General features: G+C 42.1%; 1 protein-coding gene across 5 annotated transcripts in view; it reads left to right on the top strand.

Moving 5' to 3' along the window:
* Positions 1–18,251, top strand: part of LOC102682607 (rab GTPase-activating protein 1) — a 141,834-nt gene that overhangs the window by 56,716 nt on the left and 66,867 nt on the right. For all 5 annotated transcript variants that reach the window (XM_015366670.2, XM_006640528.3, XM_015366669.2 and 2 more), the window contains one exon: positions 1,842–1,992. In XM_015366670.2, coding sequence (XP_015222156.1) covers positions 1,842–1,992 — 151 coding nt within the window. The remainder of the gene's footprint in view (positions 1–1,841; positions 1,993–18,251) is intronic.

Genomic DNA, 18,251 nt, shown 5'->3' with positions numbered 1-18,251 from the left:
ATTTTGTGCATTAGGGACTACTGCAGAAGATGCCCCCTTTTTTTTTATCGTGATGACCTTATGCACTTGAGTGAGACCCCTGTGATTGGAACGACATTCCAGGGACATCAAGTAGTGGGGATTTGCATGTTGGACATGCTGAACAGAGAGCTGCTGACCACATAGAATATATAACCTTGTAAAAGAAAAGCAATTTGTCCTGAAGCTCATTTTTCTCAGTTTTCATGTAGAGAACATTTGTTAAGCTCAGTAATGCCTTTATTTACCCTCCTACAGGCACTATGCTCAGTTCTATAATGATTGCTTTGAACGCTTTCCCCTTTTTATGATTTCTTTCAATGCAATTGTACATACATTTCCATGAATTAAGGGAAAGTGCAGTCTTGAAAAATGGAAACATTGTGTCAGACCCACAGAGCAATTTCAGCGTTGGTCCTTGGGGGTTCTGGAGTCTTGTACTTAACTTGTCTCCCACGCTGATTTCTTTGAACCTGCTTATTTGAGTTCATTACAGAAATCGGAATTGAATCTGCGTACTGGGGTGTTAACTGTGATTTTGTTAATATGGGACGTTGTCTGGTGGGCTCTATTTGCAAAGCTGCTCTTTTATGTACCATGCTTTTATTTTTCTGGGCGTTAATTGGACAGGATTTTCAGGATGGTACCGGAATGTGAAATGCAAATTTAGAACCTGCTCGACTGGTCACTTTTTACTCGCTGGTTTGAGGGTCTCCTCGTTCCATTTTCACATTAGAGCCAACAGCAGGGGCCCGTGGGTTTCAGATCGCTGATCGCGTTCCAGTTGATGAGCTCTGAGATCTTGTGGTTCACGCGCACAGATGCAGGTGTTTATCTGTTCTTGGCCTGTTCTGAGTTTCTATACAGGGTGTGGCAGTGGGGGGGGGAGTGTTTTCAGCTCTGACTTTTTTGTGTGCTGTTTTGGTTTCGGTCCGCAGCATCACCACGTCAAGCCCGTGCTTACAGGCCCATCGCACACAATCTCTTAAATGTCTTGCCTTCAGCCATCCATCCATTTTCACTCCCCCTTTGCTGGTGAGGGTCGTATTCAGCAAGCCATGTAGATCAGCCCAGACTTCCCTGTCCCTAGCAACACATTCCAGCTCCTCCTGGGTGATCCCCAGCCACTCCCAAGCCAGCCGAGAGATATAAACCCCCCAGCATGTCCTGGGTCTGCCACAGGGTCTCCGCCCAGTGGGACGTGCCCGGAACAGCTCCAGCGCAAGCCGACTGGTGGGCATCCTTATGAAATGCCCAAACCACCTCAACCGGCTCCTCTCGATCTGGAGGAGCAGCGACTCCACTCCGAGGCTCTCCTCACCCTGTCACGGAGAGACAGCCCGGCCGCCCTGCGGAGAAACCCCATTCCTGCCGCTTCTATCCGCGATCTCGTTCTTTCGGGTTCGTTACCCACAGCTCATGACCATAGGTGAGGACAGGGACGTAAACCGAGAGCTTTGTCTTCCAGCTCAGCGCCTGCCGACGCTGCCCCGATCTGCTTGTCGATCTCGCGCTCCCCTCTTCCATCCCATGTGATCAAGATCTTGAGATACCCAAACTCCCCCACTGAGGCCTTAAGCCAAGATGGAGAATTCCATAAGGTAGCTGAAGACCAAGAGCTACATGAACCCTTAAATGAAAGACAGAGCAGCATCAGAAAATCCTGGATTCACAGGTTCCCGTGAAAAATCCCGCCTGTCAAGGGGTTCTCGGCATTTGTGTTGTGCTGGGGTGGCTGTTGGGAATCCGTTCCAAAAAAATTTGTGTTATCTTCAGGTACACGGAGATATGTCAAGCAGTGTTGGTGGTTGGCTGTGTTACAGGCACCTGAACCTGAGTGTGAGACCCAAGCAGCTCCCCGCTCTGGTGAGAAGTGGAGTCCCCGAGGCACTGAGAGGGGAGGTGTGGCAGCTCCTGGCGGGTTGCCATAACAACGACCACCTGGTGGAGGAGTACAGGACGCTCATCACCAAGGTAGGCCGTCTTAAGAATTCTACACTTTGATCGCCGAGCTCTGCACAGCCCATAGCAGCTTTCACTTGGATGGGGGTTCTCTTCTTCTGGAAAATGTGTATTTCTTTAATTAGGAATAATTTTAGTGTGCTGTCACTTGGCACCCATTTGTCTTAGGTTATGCCAGTTCCACATTGCCAATATTCCTTAATTATAGTGTGTATAAATATTTTTTTTCCCCCAAATAAAGTAATATAATTAATTACTTAACTAATTAGGGGTTATTGAGTAATGGAGGCTAAATTATGTACTGAATGTGTTTGTCGTGGATGAGCCAGGATGGGGTGTTCTGCTCAGTTAGATCTTAATAAAAAGTTGTGCATTTCCTGTTATTGGAAAGCCCTTTCCAATACATGCTTTTCCTTTCCCCTTAAAAAACATGAAACGCAGTGCTCGTTTGCAAAGGAGAATTCGGTCTCATTAGATTTTACCTGGAGAAATAAAGAAGTGAACCTAATAATAAAGGATTTAAAAAATAAAGGTCCCAATGTATTAACGGGGCTAAGTTTTGCAAACGTGAGGTTAGGTTTTCATGGAGACACTCCTCTGCATTTGTGAGAATATCTGGGTTTTAATTGCCATGTTTTCTAGTATTGTTGAAACAGCTGGTTCCCAGTTAAAGTACTAAATCACCCCTTGAGTGACAATATTGAAACCTTCTGACAGAAAAGGGTTTCCACCAAGCTTTTGATCTGATTATTCCTTACTGTGCGGAGAGAAGACATCACTTAGCATCTGCGCTAAAGATGTGTGTTGTAACAGGGAGTCCCTTTGGGTTTGTGGATCTCTTGGCTTGAGGCTGATTTGTGTCAGTTTTGTGCAATTGCAAGAGGAATTGATCATTACTTCGCAGTGTTTTTTAATTAAAAAATAAAGCATGTGTGTATCGTCATGGTCGATGAGGGCAAATTTGTAACAAACCCAGACCTTTTTGTTTTCCAGTTTTAACGGAATGGTATCTCGAAAGATAGATTTGCAGTCGAATGTTTGCTGAGGCTGTCATCGGTTCTGTAGGGCAGTGGGTTTTGGTCGGTCCGAGATGCATTATTGGGGGGAATTTTTCTGATTTACAGCAGTGAAGGCACTGAGGCGTAACATGGACAAGACTGGGTTTACACAGCGAAAAAAATTTTAATGGAGATCAGATAACCAACTCTTGATAACGATTGTGGTATTTTTACGATTTGTCTGATTTTTTTTTTAAAGGAAAGCCAGTTAATTCAAAGTGGGGAAGATAGGATATTCAGACATGTGAACACATTCCCATGGGGGTTGTGTAATGTTTGCTGTGCACCATTATATTGCTGAACAAAGCTACACACATCGCAGTGTTGCACTGGCGTGACTGAGGAGGGTCAGCCCAGTTCAGATCTGGGGTAAGATGATGGGTAGAAGTAAAAAAAACTATTGTTGAGGAGAACAAGTAAATTATCTTTCTTGATCAGTGTTGTAAAATGCAAACACATTTGCACACAATTTCTGCGGTATAATTCGAATAAGAAATTTTGCAGGCATATGTTTCTGTTAGATTTGTATCTCTTTATATGACATTTGGGTTTGAGTTTTGTTTCTGTAAATGTGTACTGACAAAGATGGAAAATTAAGCAAAATGCCTGCTTTTTTCCATCGGTGGAAGGCCTTTTGCCTGCTCTTTTAAAAGTATCCAAAAAAGTGTCCTGTTCTTTTACGGAAAAACGCACATTTGGAGGTATTCATCTATTCGAGCAAAAAAAAAAAATCTCATTTCTGTAAGCAAAACCGTTTGTCTTATTGCTGTAGTAATAACTTTGGCGAAGGACAGAATCCTCACTTTGCTTCAAAACAAAGATGTTATAATTCCATGAAGAAGGCACCCATCCACATACCCAGAAAGCCTTTGCTTTTGGGCTGCGTCTTGCTTCATGTTCAGCTTCGCAATTAGCGGGAAGATGACCAAGTTTGATATTATCTTCACAGACGGAAAGGCACCGTCATTTAAATATTTTATGTCTTGCGTATTTCTCTGCTGTCGCTTAGACAAGCTCCTCTTACAACAAGACTAATGGATGGGCTAGGGGTTCTTTTAGTGTGTGTCTGAACAGGCACAATGCAAGAGCCGATATAGCAGACAAAAATAAATCCTACCGAAATCTACTTAATAATTTAGCAATTGAGGTACCATAAACAGTGGATTTCATAGCACGCACTGATCAGTTTACTCTCGATATATAAATATATAACTGTGTTCACTGATGGAGGGAGCCCACCTCAGCAAGTGGATGTTTAATTAATGCAGTGCAGTAGGGAATCTGCCTTTTCACAGAAATGTGTCTTTTATTTTATTTCTGTGCCTTCGACTTTTCCTCTACCATGTTTTTTTAAATTTAAAAGTGATTTTAATCCTGGATTTTAAGATATTGAATTATTTATTATTAAATACATATATTTGAAGTATCATCCCTCTGGTCTTGCATTTGGGATATGGGGCGGAGCGGTGGCACTGTGGCTCAGGATCTGTGCCTGTGGTTGGGAGGTTGCCGGTTCAAATCCCGCGGCCGGCAGAGGAATTCTACTCCTTTGGGCCCCTGAGCAAGGCCCCAACTGCTCCAGGGATGCTGTACAATGGCTGACCCTGCGCTCTGACCCCCAGCTTCTCTCCCTGTCTGTGTGTCTCATGGAGAGCAAGCTGGGGTATGCGAAAAGATGAATTCCTGATGCAAGAAATTGTATATAACTAATAAAGTGATCTTATGTTACATCTCGGCAAAGGAGAAGGGTTTTGGCTATCTTTGTATTGTTTCTGTTTGCTCCAGCAGGGTGTGCTGTTTGGACATTGCACGGCGCTTTAAATTTTGGTACATACTGACATGTTTTTAACAGCTCTGGAGTCTTTTCAAAGCTCATTAGAAACCCAGAGTAGTGTGACTGCAGTGCTATACTCTATAAAAGCGACTGTTGTCCTTCAAATAATTTTATAGCATTGGAGGTCACACAGCCGCTAATGACTCTGTGAGTCAGGCAGGGGACTGTAAAGAGAGATGAAACTACATATACATAACTAGAGAGGATGCTGATGGACCAAAAAATGAATAAAAGGATTCCCTAAATAGGGGAGATTTTATTAAAGTAGATGCAAAACGCACACAAAAAAGGTTTTTTGTCCTTCTGATGGACAAGAAATGAAGATTGCCGTATTAGAGAAATTTCCAAAATTGTTATTTCTTGCTGCTTTGTAGAGTTGATGGCTACACTACAGTGTCTGCTTACTGTTGCCACATCACAAGCTTGAGAACAACTATATCCGGGGCTCTCGGTGAGAGGTGAACGTAGAATAGTAATATACATGAAAGGAGGCTCTCATGATATTTCCCTGTAACAGTGCCTGACAAGAAACCTCACATATCAGCAGTAGGCCTACACTTGTAAAAATGTGTTGTATGCTTCAGAATTTAAATGTCTGGTTGGCAAATTGCAGGTGATGTTGGGTGTTGCGTTGGTTCATTCAGCGCACCGCGTTTCTGTTAATTTGATTATTACGTAATATTCTGATTAAAGTGGGTGGCACAGTGGCGCATTGGTTGGCATGGCTTCCTCACAGCGCTGCGGCCTTGGGTTCGATTCCAGACCTGGGGTGCGATCTGCATGAGCTCTGTGTGTTTTCTCAGGTTTGCCCCAGGAGCCCTGACTCTCACCCCAATACCCAGAAACATACTGGCGGGTTAATTGGCTTCTGGGAAAATGTTGCCCCCATGTGAACTGTGTGTCTGCCCGTTGCTTGCCAGGATAGGCTCCAGCTCTGAGCTGAAGGAAAAAGTGAGAAAGTGGATGGATGATGACTTAACCATAGTTATTAAACACTATCAGGACTGGTCATATTCAGGACATGGTTAGGAGTGTTATTTCACATCAATCCCATGTAACCTATTATATAGATGACCAATTCTTATTATACTAGGGGTAAGGTAAAAGCAATCAAGTATCTATCTTGGATCATTTCATAGATAGGTCATGGATATTGAAGGCTGTAGGTTTCATGAATTTGTGTCTATTTTAGATGTGTTTGTTGTTGGGTTTTTCCCCCAAACTCGAGGTTTTGGCGCTGATGGTTATTGGCGTTTGCTGTGTCAGTGGCCCAGTTTCCTTCCTTCATCCAGCGTCGTAAACGAGCTGCTGATAGCTCAGCTCACCACTCGACTGACGCCGCTGATGAAACCAGGGTCTTGCTGTCGGTGATGGTTGAGTGGGCTTACAGTATGTGTATTGGGGAGGGGTGGACAAAGATGCAGGTCTGGTATTCTCCTACTTTTAAATCTGCGTCCAGATTCTAACCCTGAACAATTTAAGCGGCTTAGATACCTTTATTCTGATGTATTTCTGTATGTTCTCATGGGGAATTTGCATTGCAGAAGTTTAGATTCATATTCAAGCAAGACATAGGACCATAAGCAAAACAATACAGATAAAAACGGTCTGAAATTCCACTAATCCATTTTTACCAGGTGCCATAAAACGTGTTTGTGGTGTTGGCCCCAAGTTATTCAATAATAGGTTCTCAATTGCAATACATGTACAACAAGAGTCATTTTTGAATTATGCACATCTTCAGTTTGATTACTGTGCTCTTCCATGGAGATCTTCGCTTACTATTGGGATACATGTGTTGCTACATTTGTAGAAATCAAATCAAAGCGTATTTCTCACATGCACAACAATGCCGCGTGCAGCGGTAGTCGCTGGCGAGGGAATGCCTTTTCTGCGAGCTCACAAAAAGCAAGAATCACAAAGTTAAGGTTACGTAAAAGAAATTGAAGAAAACTCCAGATGAATAGAGCTGCAATGTGCCCATGGTGTATGCGATATAGTAGGGCAGTTATGCTGAATACAGTGAAACCTGTGTGTCCATGTAGCCATTCCAGGTGATTTGCTAAAGGAGCTGCAGGTTGGCTACTTAGCAGTCTTATTGCCTGGAGGTAGAAGCTGTTCCATAGTCTGTTGGACTTGGACCGAATGCTTCGGTACCGTTTACCAGGCGGTAGGATGGAAAACAGTTGCTGTGGTCCACTCTGTGTGAGAGCTGTTGGGGAGCCTCTGTGCATGTAGAGTCTTCCCTCGTCGTGACTCAGCTGTGTCTCTGGCTTTGGCAGCCCTTTTACTCCATGAGCATCCCTTTTTTGTTTTATTTGTTTTTCTTGAAGCGCGAGTTAAAAACTCCCAAAACAACGAACCTTCTAAAGTTGAGGCTCACTGTGGCGTTTTCTAACTGAGGCTTTGTGGGCAGGCACTGCTTCCTGTTTCATGTGGTAAGAGTTTCCTGTTTATTTTTACAGTGGTTAGAATCCTACATGTAGCACCAAATCTGTTTATTCAATTAAGTCAGGGGTCACTGCCCCCTGACACTCCAGTTGCATTAGTACAAAAGGAAGCTGTGTATTAAATCAGCATTCATTTATTGTAGAGGAACAAGTAATAGGTTTATTCCACGCTGAAAAGAGAAGAAAGAAAACACGCCGTCTTCGGGTTGTTCATTTAACGTATTTACTTTTCAAGTGTCTTAATCCACCCTATGTTGTTTGTGACAGCAGTAAACAGTAAATTAATTTTTTATAAGCACGGGACTGATCACAGGTTCAAATCTGGGTAAAACAACTTAGATTTTAAGGGTATTTTTATATTGCAATTTTTCTCATGAAGATAAAAGTATTGAAAACGATTGAGAAGGTGTTGTCCCTGCTCTTCAGGAAAGTTAACTTTTAAATCTTTGGCTCAGTTGGGTTCGCTGATTAAGGATTTTCGGATTGATTGCTAAGGCTACCGAGATTGGAGCACTCAGATGAAGCCCTGCTCTGAAAATGACTTGAGGTGTCTGGTACAGTGAGCTCGGGATTAGTGTGACACTCTAGGGATAATGCGATCACTGCTAATGCATGAATGATATTAACATATCATACAGCTATAGCACAGAAAATAGTTATTAATAGTGCATGGATCAAGTGACATTTGGGATCTGATATTTTAGTGGAAATGCTTTGTAGTGTAGCAATTTTCAAAAGCCTTAGCCTGTAGTAGTTTTAAGGTTAATAGGTCATGAGACGGGCCTAACAGCATCGATGATAATGCTGAAAATCTAAATGAATATTGCTGGAGCGAAAATGACTTATGGTTGTACTGGTTTGCCAGGCTTCAGTGGAGATTCACAGAGGTTACCTTAAGGTAAGGGCATTAAGTCCTCCTTCATCACCTCATATGTCAGTGCAGGTCCATCTCCTGCTATGTGTTCACCCATCCAGGCCTGTCTGCCTGAAGACCAGTAACTCAGGAGAATCCACTGAACAGCTTCATTAGCTGAGAAGGTGATGCAAGGATTATTATTATCATCTGGCTGCATGTGGTCAATATGACTTTGCAGTAGATATTCTTAAATTAGAGAGGAAGAGCAGGGAATATATCTTGAGTGCACCTGTTACATTTAATCAACCAATAATAGATCAACTCCTGATTTAGCTGAAGCTATTTGGATTTTCGGAATTATGAGATCATTTTTGGCAGTTTATTTACATCCCTGCACATAGAGTAAAATTAAAAACATGCGAAATCGCACCGTTGTGCTGCTTGTCATGACTTGCATCACTTTTGTTGGGAGTTACATATCATGGTGAACATAGCCTCTTATAAGAACATTGTGCCGTTGCACCAGTGTATTAGACAAATGTGCGAGAGTATTACAAAACTGAATACACAGGGCAAAGAATAAAATTTGATCTTGGTTTGTACATGTGCATTTGATATTGTGAGACATTTGATAACCTGTTGTTGTATAGATCTTGAGATTTGAAGGGTGCACTTTTAAAAAGATTTGAAGGAACAAATTTAGTTGTGAAAGCAAACCTTTTTTGTTATTATGACATGCAGTATAACATTTAAAGCAAAACACTGTTCATTGAAAGCCTAACTTTAGAATTTTGTTTAGTGGCACAGTTAAATCAAGGCATTATTCTGTTCATTTTAAGATTGTTTTTCAGAAGCATGGACATTTGATTATAATCCTACCATTTAAAACAAAACAAATTAACTTAGATACTTAGGTTGTTTCATTTTTTAAAGTTTGTTTAGTTGCTAAAAAAAGATTTTGACTAGAACATATAGTATCTGTATGTATGGTAAAAATAAAAAGCATTGCACAAATATACAAAATAATTTTTTATGGCACATACATATGTAAGTATAGTCAAATATAGCTACATATTTTACATCCAGAGTGTTTGTTGCAGAAGAACAGAATTCTTGGTTCCTCTAATCCTGAGTAGGATAATGGAAATACCAGGCCTGTTATAGTGCCAGTACACAGCACGACAATATTGATTGAAAATTCAATCCTATAAATATAGCAGCAGTCAGATAGTTAACGTGCAGGATAAGAAGTCTCTGAATTCTATCCTGAGTCTGTGTTTTTACAGTACACTAGAGATCTGTGGGTTTTTACAGGTTGCTGTTAGAGGTTATTGTTTAAAATAACTTTAACTGCTCATTCATTTTTATTGCATTAGTCTTATGATGTTGTTACAACAGCTTTAAATAGAAAACATGTTACTTGCGTGACTGTTGTCACACTCATGATGTGATAATGATAATGTTTTTCTAACCTTGAAGAACTCTCCTTCTTTAAATGATTGATAAAGAGTGTTCGGCCATCACAGAGCTTTTTTGTATCTCAAACCAAAAGCACAAGGTGGGTGTCGGATCTGTTTTCAGATGACATGGAAGTTTGGTGCATGAAGGATTTCCCTCCTGTTGGTTATAAGATCACTTATTCAATTTCTTGCATTAAGAATGTGTCTTTTCACATTCCCCAGCGTGCTCTCCATGAGACACACAGGCACACAGACAAGGAGAGAGAAGCTTTGTACCAGAGCGCAGGGTCAGCCATTTATACGGCGGCCCTGACGCAGCTGGGGTGAAGGGCCTTGCTCAGGGGCCCAACAGAGTAGGATTCCTCTGCCAGTTGCGGGATTTGAACCAGCAACCTTCCAGCCAAAGGGGCAGATCCTGAGCCACAGAGCCACCACTCCACCCCTTTGGATCCACGTTGGCGTTGGGTAGCGTTGGCTGGGGAATTAGGTGGAAATTTGAACTACAAATTTACATATTGAGAGACACTTCTTGGCTTAATCGGAAAGATGGTTGAAATGGAACACAGCAATGACACTGATCACAAAAACATTTATCTGGTGCATCATGAAAAGAAGAAGCTATTCACGCACGTGTGTATATAATAAATAAAAACAAGAAAACTACAGGTTTTTGCTCAATCACATGGCTAGCATTTACATTTAAAAATAAGGGGATAGTGTTTTCCTTAAAACAGCTGTTTAGTTTTCGTGGGCTTATATTCAGGGCAGTTTTTGGCTGCTTCATTGCTTTCTCTTTGATCCTGGTATTGTGATACGGAGCCATTATAAAACCAACATTTTTCTTGAGAAAACGCCACACCTGTGCTACAGACTTTCACCTTTGTCTCGAAGGAATCCTCCAGTTGGGTTTTTCTGTGAAATTCTGCTGCTGTGCTCTGTTTAGTGTTAGGCTTTAGTCATCAATAAAGCTGTGTTACTAATTGAATATCTGGTGATGTGTGTCAGTGAGTCCTGCACATTGCATATTCATTGTAAATCGTGTAATTATGAGTACGTTATACCGTCTCAGATTTTGCATTTATTTTTTAGAATATGTAAATGTAATTTACTCCTGTAGTTTTTTTTTTTGCTTGAGGCACTGTCAGTGACTTAAATACTACTAGCCAAGTCATCAAGGTATCACCTTATGGTGCAGAGTAGTGATGCACTGGACTGTGTCACTTCAGCAAATTAAAAATGACTTTGAAAACCAATTTTGATTAAATGATATTCCCGGTGTGAAGAAAGCTTGCGAGAAATGAAATCTTCCTTCCAGATTGAATTACAGCACTATAATCCTGCAGTTATCACAGTAACATTTTTTCCTACACAATGAAATTGTGTTGTTAATGCTGGCAGGGTTGATAGTGAGACGAAACATCCCAAATAGCCATTCTAATGCCGATAAAAGTAGTTGGATCTTGTTTGTCAACACTGAATTGTTCAGAGTTAAGTTGACAAGCTCACTGACCACTTTGATTAAGCAGATGATCTTAAGTTTTGAAAGAAAAATGCTCTAGACTACAGGTCTGCAGCCTTTCAGAAAGGGAGTGCCAAGACTTAGCTCATGCACTTGTTTTAATGGATTTGTGTGCCATCAATGCTTTTCATGTCAGTAATAGCCCTACTTACATTTTGATCAATTAAAATTTAATATTAAAACATTTTTGACCCATAGTGATCTTTACAAATTCCTTCTGATTTCCGACCATAGCAAGGGCATCATCACAGAAAGTATATTTTCAGAATGATTGGAAAATGTCTTCGCTATATGTGTATGTGTTTAAGACAAACAAGCTCTGTCTGAATTCCATCTCGGTCACAAGAATCGCTAATCGCGGAACATCGTTCATATCTACGCACTCATCAAGAACAACACTAAATTCTTTTACATCTTTTAATGCCAATGTCTGTTATTTGTGAACATTCAGCCATTTGATTTATGGTTCTCTCCACCGATCTAGCAAACAGTTAAGCCTTGTCTGCCTCATCCTTGGAAGTTTTTTGTCGTGTTTTGTCTGAAAATGTCATTAGACATTTGATGTGTGGCAAATGATGCTCTCAAAACAACAGCGCGGTCTTTATGTTGAACAAATTGATATTTATTTCTCGGAAAGATAAACGAACATTTTTTTTTCATAATGTAAGACTTTACACTTAAATGTGAAAAATATGATCTATTGCACCAATTATGAACTTTATTGTGAAACCAATAGAGTAGCCCTGCTTAAATAATGCACTAAATAAACCAAGTTAAGTTTTTTTTCTACGCCAAAGAGCATTGGGTAGCATGTTGTAGAGAATTACAGAACAATTGAGCATAGTTTTAAATATTTTTAATGTAATTCTTCATGGTTTAGTGGTTCATTGCATGAGCCTATTAAAATCTGTTCTGTATGTTGCCGATCACTGCTCTAGACGATAAGAGTTCGCTTCTGCTAACAGTCAAAGCTTTCATAGTTTACTTACACTACTTTTTTTAATGTACACCTTTCTGCCTTTGGTACAATTTAAAGAGGTTGTTTCTGGGCAAAAGTTCATCATGGGGGAGGAGTAAAAAACCTTAAAACACACGTGACGCCAGACTCTCGCCAGACTCGCATTAAATGACCAGGGATAATTTTCCTGTTTTCTCTTTTTGGAGGATGTCACAGTTTTTGTGTTTTGGTGCAGATCTTCATCATCTGGAGAGTCTTTTTGTGAATTTGTGTGCCAACATTGGATAATTTGATGCATTCTCCTTGTTTGTTAAAAATCAACATACAGTGTGTTATGTTCTGAATACTGTTAAATGTTGCATCTCTGAAAACATCAAATTACCTTACTTGGCAGAACAAAAGACCTTAGGGGACATGCCTCAAAGATAGGTCATCTTCTAAAGAGTTGAACTCGAGGGACCTTGAGTTATTGTTGCAGTTTGGTTCCATGGTTCACATGAAGCACAGAAAGATGACCGATTCTCACCCAGTGAAAACACTGAATAATGAGATGGGAGATTATCAAAATACCAAATCTCATGTCTCGCATGAGCAGTCCTCCTGACAGCTAGCAAACATGCTGAGCTATGCGTAAATGGCAGAAAAATGCTTGGAAAACTGCCTCAGTTCAAGAATGTTTCTGTGAGACTCGGAGGAATGGAAAAAGTAAGCTGGTGAGACTGGCTCATGCTGCAGAACAGCAAATTGTGCAACTAGGGAGCGCAGGGAGAGCTCCCCAAAACGAATGCCACTCGAGAAAGAGCGCAGAGTGGGCATACCGAAAAGACCACCGCTGGAGGAAGAGCATAGGGAAAGCACTCTAAAACGACCGCCGCTCGAGGAAGAGCACGGGGAGAGGGTGGTGAAACGACCGCCGCTCGAGGAAGAGCACGGGGAGAGGGTGGTGAAACGACTGCCGCTCGAGGAAGAGCGCAGGGAGAGAGTGTGGAAACGACCGCCGCTCGAGGAAGAGCACGGGGAGAGGGTGGTGAAACGACTGCCGCTCGAGGAAGAGCGCAGGGAGAGAGTGTGGAAACGACCGCCGCTCGAGGAAGAGGGCAGGGAGAGAGTACTGTAAGGACTGCTGCTCGAGGAAGAGCGCGGGGAGAGGGTGCAGCAGCGACCGCCGCTCGAGGAAGAGTGCGGGGAGAGAGCGCTGAAACGACTGCCGTTCGAGGAAGAGCGCGGGGAGAGAGTGCTGTAACGACTGCCGTTCGAGGAAGAGTGTGGGGAGAGAGCTGTAACGACCGCCGCTCGAGGAAGAGCGCGGGGAGAGAGCGCTGAAACGACCACCGCTCGAGGAAGAGCGCGGGGAGAGAGCGCTGAAACGACCGCCGCTCGAGGAAGAGCGCGGGGAGAGAGCGCTAAAACGACCGCCATTCAAGGAAGAGCGCGGGGAGAGAGCGCTAAAACGACCGCCATTCAAGGAAGAGCGCGGGGAGAGAGCGCTGTAACGACCGTCGCTCGAGGAAGAGCGCGGGGAGAGAGTGCGGAAACGACCGTCGCTCGAGGAAGAGCGCGGGGAGAGAGTGCGGAAACGACAGTCGCTCGAGGAAGAGCGCGGGGAGAGAGTGCGGAAACGACCGTCGCTCGAGGAAAAGCGCGGGGAGAGAGTACTGTAACGACCGCCGCTCGAGGAGGAACCCGGGGGGGGGGGAGCATTACAGGTTGTTTTGGTCGATATGGTCTATAATGAATATTCATTATCTATGGGCTATAGCAGTAATATAATATACAAAATAGTAATAATGGAAATGAGTGTGTGAATTAAAGCTAAGTAAATGCCACCCATGAGTATAATAATAATAGTAATTGCTTACATTTATATAGCGCTTTTCTGGACACTCCACTCAAAGCGCTTTACAGGCAATGGGGACTCCCCTCCACCACCACCAATGTGCAGCCCCACCTGGATGAGTGGATCCTCAGTGAGCCAGTATCAGTGAATGTTTGGAACCCAATTGCACTGACAAGATCTAGAATGTTAGCTTATATGCACACTGAACCTGAACTTGAATCAGGCACCTGAACTTCGACCAGGTTCTCGGCCCGGTAGCTGAATTTGAATCTGTGTTGTGAGATGGTTCTCTCTGTGCATACGGGAGACATGGCACCGTTTTTCACAACATTAAAGAATGCAACCTGTGGGAGTCAGAGGTTCTTTGAAAGTTCTTCAGCTTTTTCAGTATCGTCCTTCTTTTAGCATTTGTTACTCTATAATTGGTATGTTATCTACTGAGCTGCATAAAGTCAACAGTAAATATTCTCTCTGGCCCAGCGTAACACTTTGCTTTAGAATCTGGAAACTGTCCATGCAGGACTCTTGTGGTGACTGTGAAAAGTAATTCTGCATTACATCACCGGTAGAGCCAACACTCCAGGCTGGTTCGATGGTATGTTTCAGGATAACCACAGCAGTGTGGTATTTTAAATGAGCCGTTCTTGGCAAATATCATTTTCATTTTCAGTTAGGCCTTTGCAGGCAAAAGTGTTCCCTTCCGATTGAAATGATTAAATTGTTACACGGTAGCTGTGAGGTTTGAGGTGTGAGGTATGGTCGGAGACTGAGTGGTTCCCTCTCAAAGCTATTTGTTTTTTTCATGAATACTCAGTAGCGTTCATTCCTGATGAATTGCTTGGCGGCCTGAAACAGATTGTTTTTTGGGGGGTGTTTTCATTTATTTTTTTTTTTAATCGGAGGCGGGGTGGAGGCTGATATAAACAGTGTTGAATGCCGGCTGGTGTCTTGGAATCAAAAGCAATCTAAATGCTGTTGAAATTGCCTGTTAGTCCTGTGGCAGACTCAGGAAAATGGTGTGAAGTGACCTGTGACCTTTACTCAGAGTTGGTGAATGTTTTTTTTTTCTGCCAATCTATCTATCATGCAGCTGCGTCCCCTCCGTCTTCCTTAAATCCAAAGGCAAAAAATGCGAGGCTGTGATTCCCTTAATCCCCATTTCCCTTTTTTTAACTGCCACTAAAACCATAGAGCATTTTCCGTCATTCTTGTCTTCGGCTGAGTATTTTTAAATAAAGGCGAACCATAGTACCTTTCAGTTTCAAATTCTTTTGACATTAAGATCAAGGACTTCCCCATTTCAGAAATGCTCATCAATGTGCTTTAGTGCACAGGGGCGTTTCTTTGCCCTATTTTTTCAAGTCGATGGAAGCTTTCTCCCACTTTTTAATCAGACTTAAATCAGATAGGATATTAATTTTAATTACGTTAACAGCGCAATCCACTTTTCTTGTATAATCTCATCCTTTGGATGTAATTAGCTGGCCGGCTTAATGCCACTCTCTGAGCTCTTGTGCCGTGGGGTGTAGCAGAGACTAACGCAGCTGGCTGGTATGCACCCAACCTCTGTGAACAGCTGGGAGAGATCCTCTCTTCAGTTAAGCTGTCCTCTGCATTCCCCTCGCATCTTAAGTGGATTAAACAAAACTAATGAGTGGCCCCTCATTTATGTGCCTGTATATTTATGGAAAGAGTCCAGGAATAGCTAATAGATCTCTTCTGTGTTGAACGCATCAGTTGAATCGCTTACTCATCTATTTTCTCTCCCGCAACTGCACCGAATTTAACTGGGGTTTGCTTTGATTGAGCTATCGTTCAAAAGGGATGGGAATCTACAAAGACGTCTTCCATTTCCAAGTGCAGAGCCTGACTGAGCTACGACTTCTGTCCACACTATAAATAGACATCAAAGGAGGCACTTAAAAAAGGTTGTAGTCTGTTCATTATTTTGTTGCAGTGTATTGTCTGCAGGGTAAAACTGGTAGATAAACAGACTTGGCGCGAGGAATAAGCCACACAATAAGCTTTTCTCTTAAAGGTTCCATGCGCTTTGCTTAAGATTTATTTTTCCTTTTGTCTAGACAGGATGCTGTCACCCAGCAATGCCATGATAAACTGATCCTCCAGGACGATAATTGCACCAGTTTTAGAAAGCGTTTTGCATCGTCGTTTTTAGAGGGGCTTCGAGCGATCACTGTAGAACTTGGGCAAATATCGCGTTAAATCCAACATACAGTGTTTCAAAGAATAAAATAAATAGACGAATTTAATTGTTGATGCTGTAATTAGGAAGGATACTGCAGAGGTGAAAGGTTTTTGAATGAACCAAAATATTGAGTACTGCTTTCAAGAATCTTGAGCATTTTCTACCACTTCCTTTCAGTTCTGACTCAAAGCGTTATGATAGCTGTATCAGCTTGTAATGCCATTGTGTTGTTCCAGTAAAACTATTTTTTGCTGAGCAGCTGAACCCTGTAGTTCCTCCCTGATGCAGTGAAGAGTATGGTAGATTGTACATACAGTAGAGCTTGCACACACAATCTACTATGGTAATAGGGAGTTCATCACACTTCAGAACAATGTTAGGCTTTGCTCAAGAAAGGAGGATTGTTGATCCAGTTGTGATATTTGCCATTTTTCAAGCTTAATGAAGATACAGTAAATCAGTTTTGATGACATAATAGAGATCAAGGAGCTTACAAATCATATGCTGTCATTCGTCTGCTTTTGTCTTTTTAATATGATATAAATAGCGTTATAAGTACAGCATGTTTTATTAAGGGATGTCTCAGTGGACAGGAGAGGCACAGTACTGCTATTCTTCAGGGCACTGACAGAGAAGATGTGGAGTTGCAGGGAGGCAGTGAATTTCCAAAGCTGCTGAAACCATGGTGTTTGGGTTTAGTGTCTGGGTTGCAATTTTGTACACAAAACAATTTTGAGGCAATAATGCTATTAGGCATGCTCTTAACACAGTCCTTTTTAAAAGACTAGTCTGATTAGAGCTGTACATGAATACCTTTCCACACATTATGTCGTTGTGAACTAAGACTTAATGAGGAAGGTTATGATTAAGAAAAGAATTACTGTTGAAAAATAACTGCATTATAATCACATTACATGGTGTAACAGCTGCTCTGGCACACTTTTTTTTACCAGTTTAAATTTGGTTTCTAGTACGAAGATAGACTGAACCGAATCAATTTTCTTTGTATCCTGGGGCAGTTCATACACTGACCTCTTCATTCATTGAGCTGGAATTCACTGATGGGTCCTACTTTGCCTTTCGGTCCTAAGACCTAGCTTAATTAGAAATTGTGCCTCTAGCTGCGATGGGTTTCTTCTTCTTTTGTGGTAGACAGATGATTGTTCAGGAGCAAAGAAATCTTATTCTCAAATACATTTTTTGCATTGGTGGGTGATGGGAAGGTTGTATTTTTTCCCCATTTGAAGTCAAAATTATAGCAAATAACTGTTTCCCAAATGCGGCTTTCATTTAGTCTGATGTCACTGTGGAGCCTGCCCTGTATTGATCCTGTTGAGGACTGCGCCGCCATTGGAAATCATGAACCTATCCAGTTTCATTGTATTGTGGGACTTGCCTGGTGTTCAGCCTAGTTCCCCTGTGGGAGTTGAGCGTTTCTAGAAGGTTTGGTGAGGGCAGATGAGTGTCTTTTTACAGGACCATCAAATTAGACAATGTTGGAAGTGTTGACAAAAACATGAAGATTTGAAACTACAAATTTGTGCTGTATTATGTCAGTTTTAATGCTACAGTGCATGCTTGTGTTTCAACACGATAATACCACTGGCAGCAAGTATTTCACCACCCCTTAACGCACATCATGGTAGATTTCAGTACCCACACTGCCTGCTTCAGTGGTGTAGTGTTTTATATATTTAGATCAGTTAGGTATTTTTCTGTGGCAGTGGCAGGGCATCTGCAGTTCAATTTGTGTGTTGTGTGGTTGCTACAATATTAAAACAGCTTCTTGGGCTAGTGACTGTGACTCAGCATCAGGGGGAAGGGGGTGCAGAATAGCGAAGATGTATTTGCCGTGTCCAATTCATACTGTAACCAGATGTTACCTGTCAGCTGACTCCTTAGGATGGATAAATAGCTGTCAAAGGTCAGATGTTTCACTTCTCCCAACACCATGTTGGCTGTACAGCATATGGTCAAGAGAAACAAACAGAGCGCACAATGCGCTCCCTGTGTCTGACTCCACCTCACAACACGAGGAGCTGTGCAAAGCGTCCATTTGGTTTTCTTTCAATTTCTGATGGTTTGGAATTCCG

Source organism: Lepisosteus oculatus, chromosome 24 (assembly GCF_040954835.1).
Source record: "Lepisosteus oculatus isolate fLepOcu1 chromosome 24, fLepOcu1.hap2, whole genome shotgun sequence".
Lineage (NCBI taxonomy): Eukaryota > Metazoa > Chordata > Actinopteri > Semionotiformes > Lepisosteidae > Lepisosteus > Lepisosteus oculatus.
This window is presented reverse-complemented; position numbering and strand designations above follow the sequence as displayed.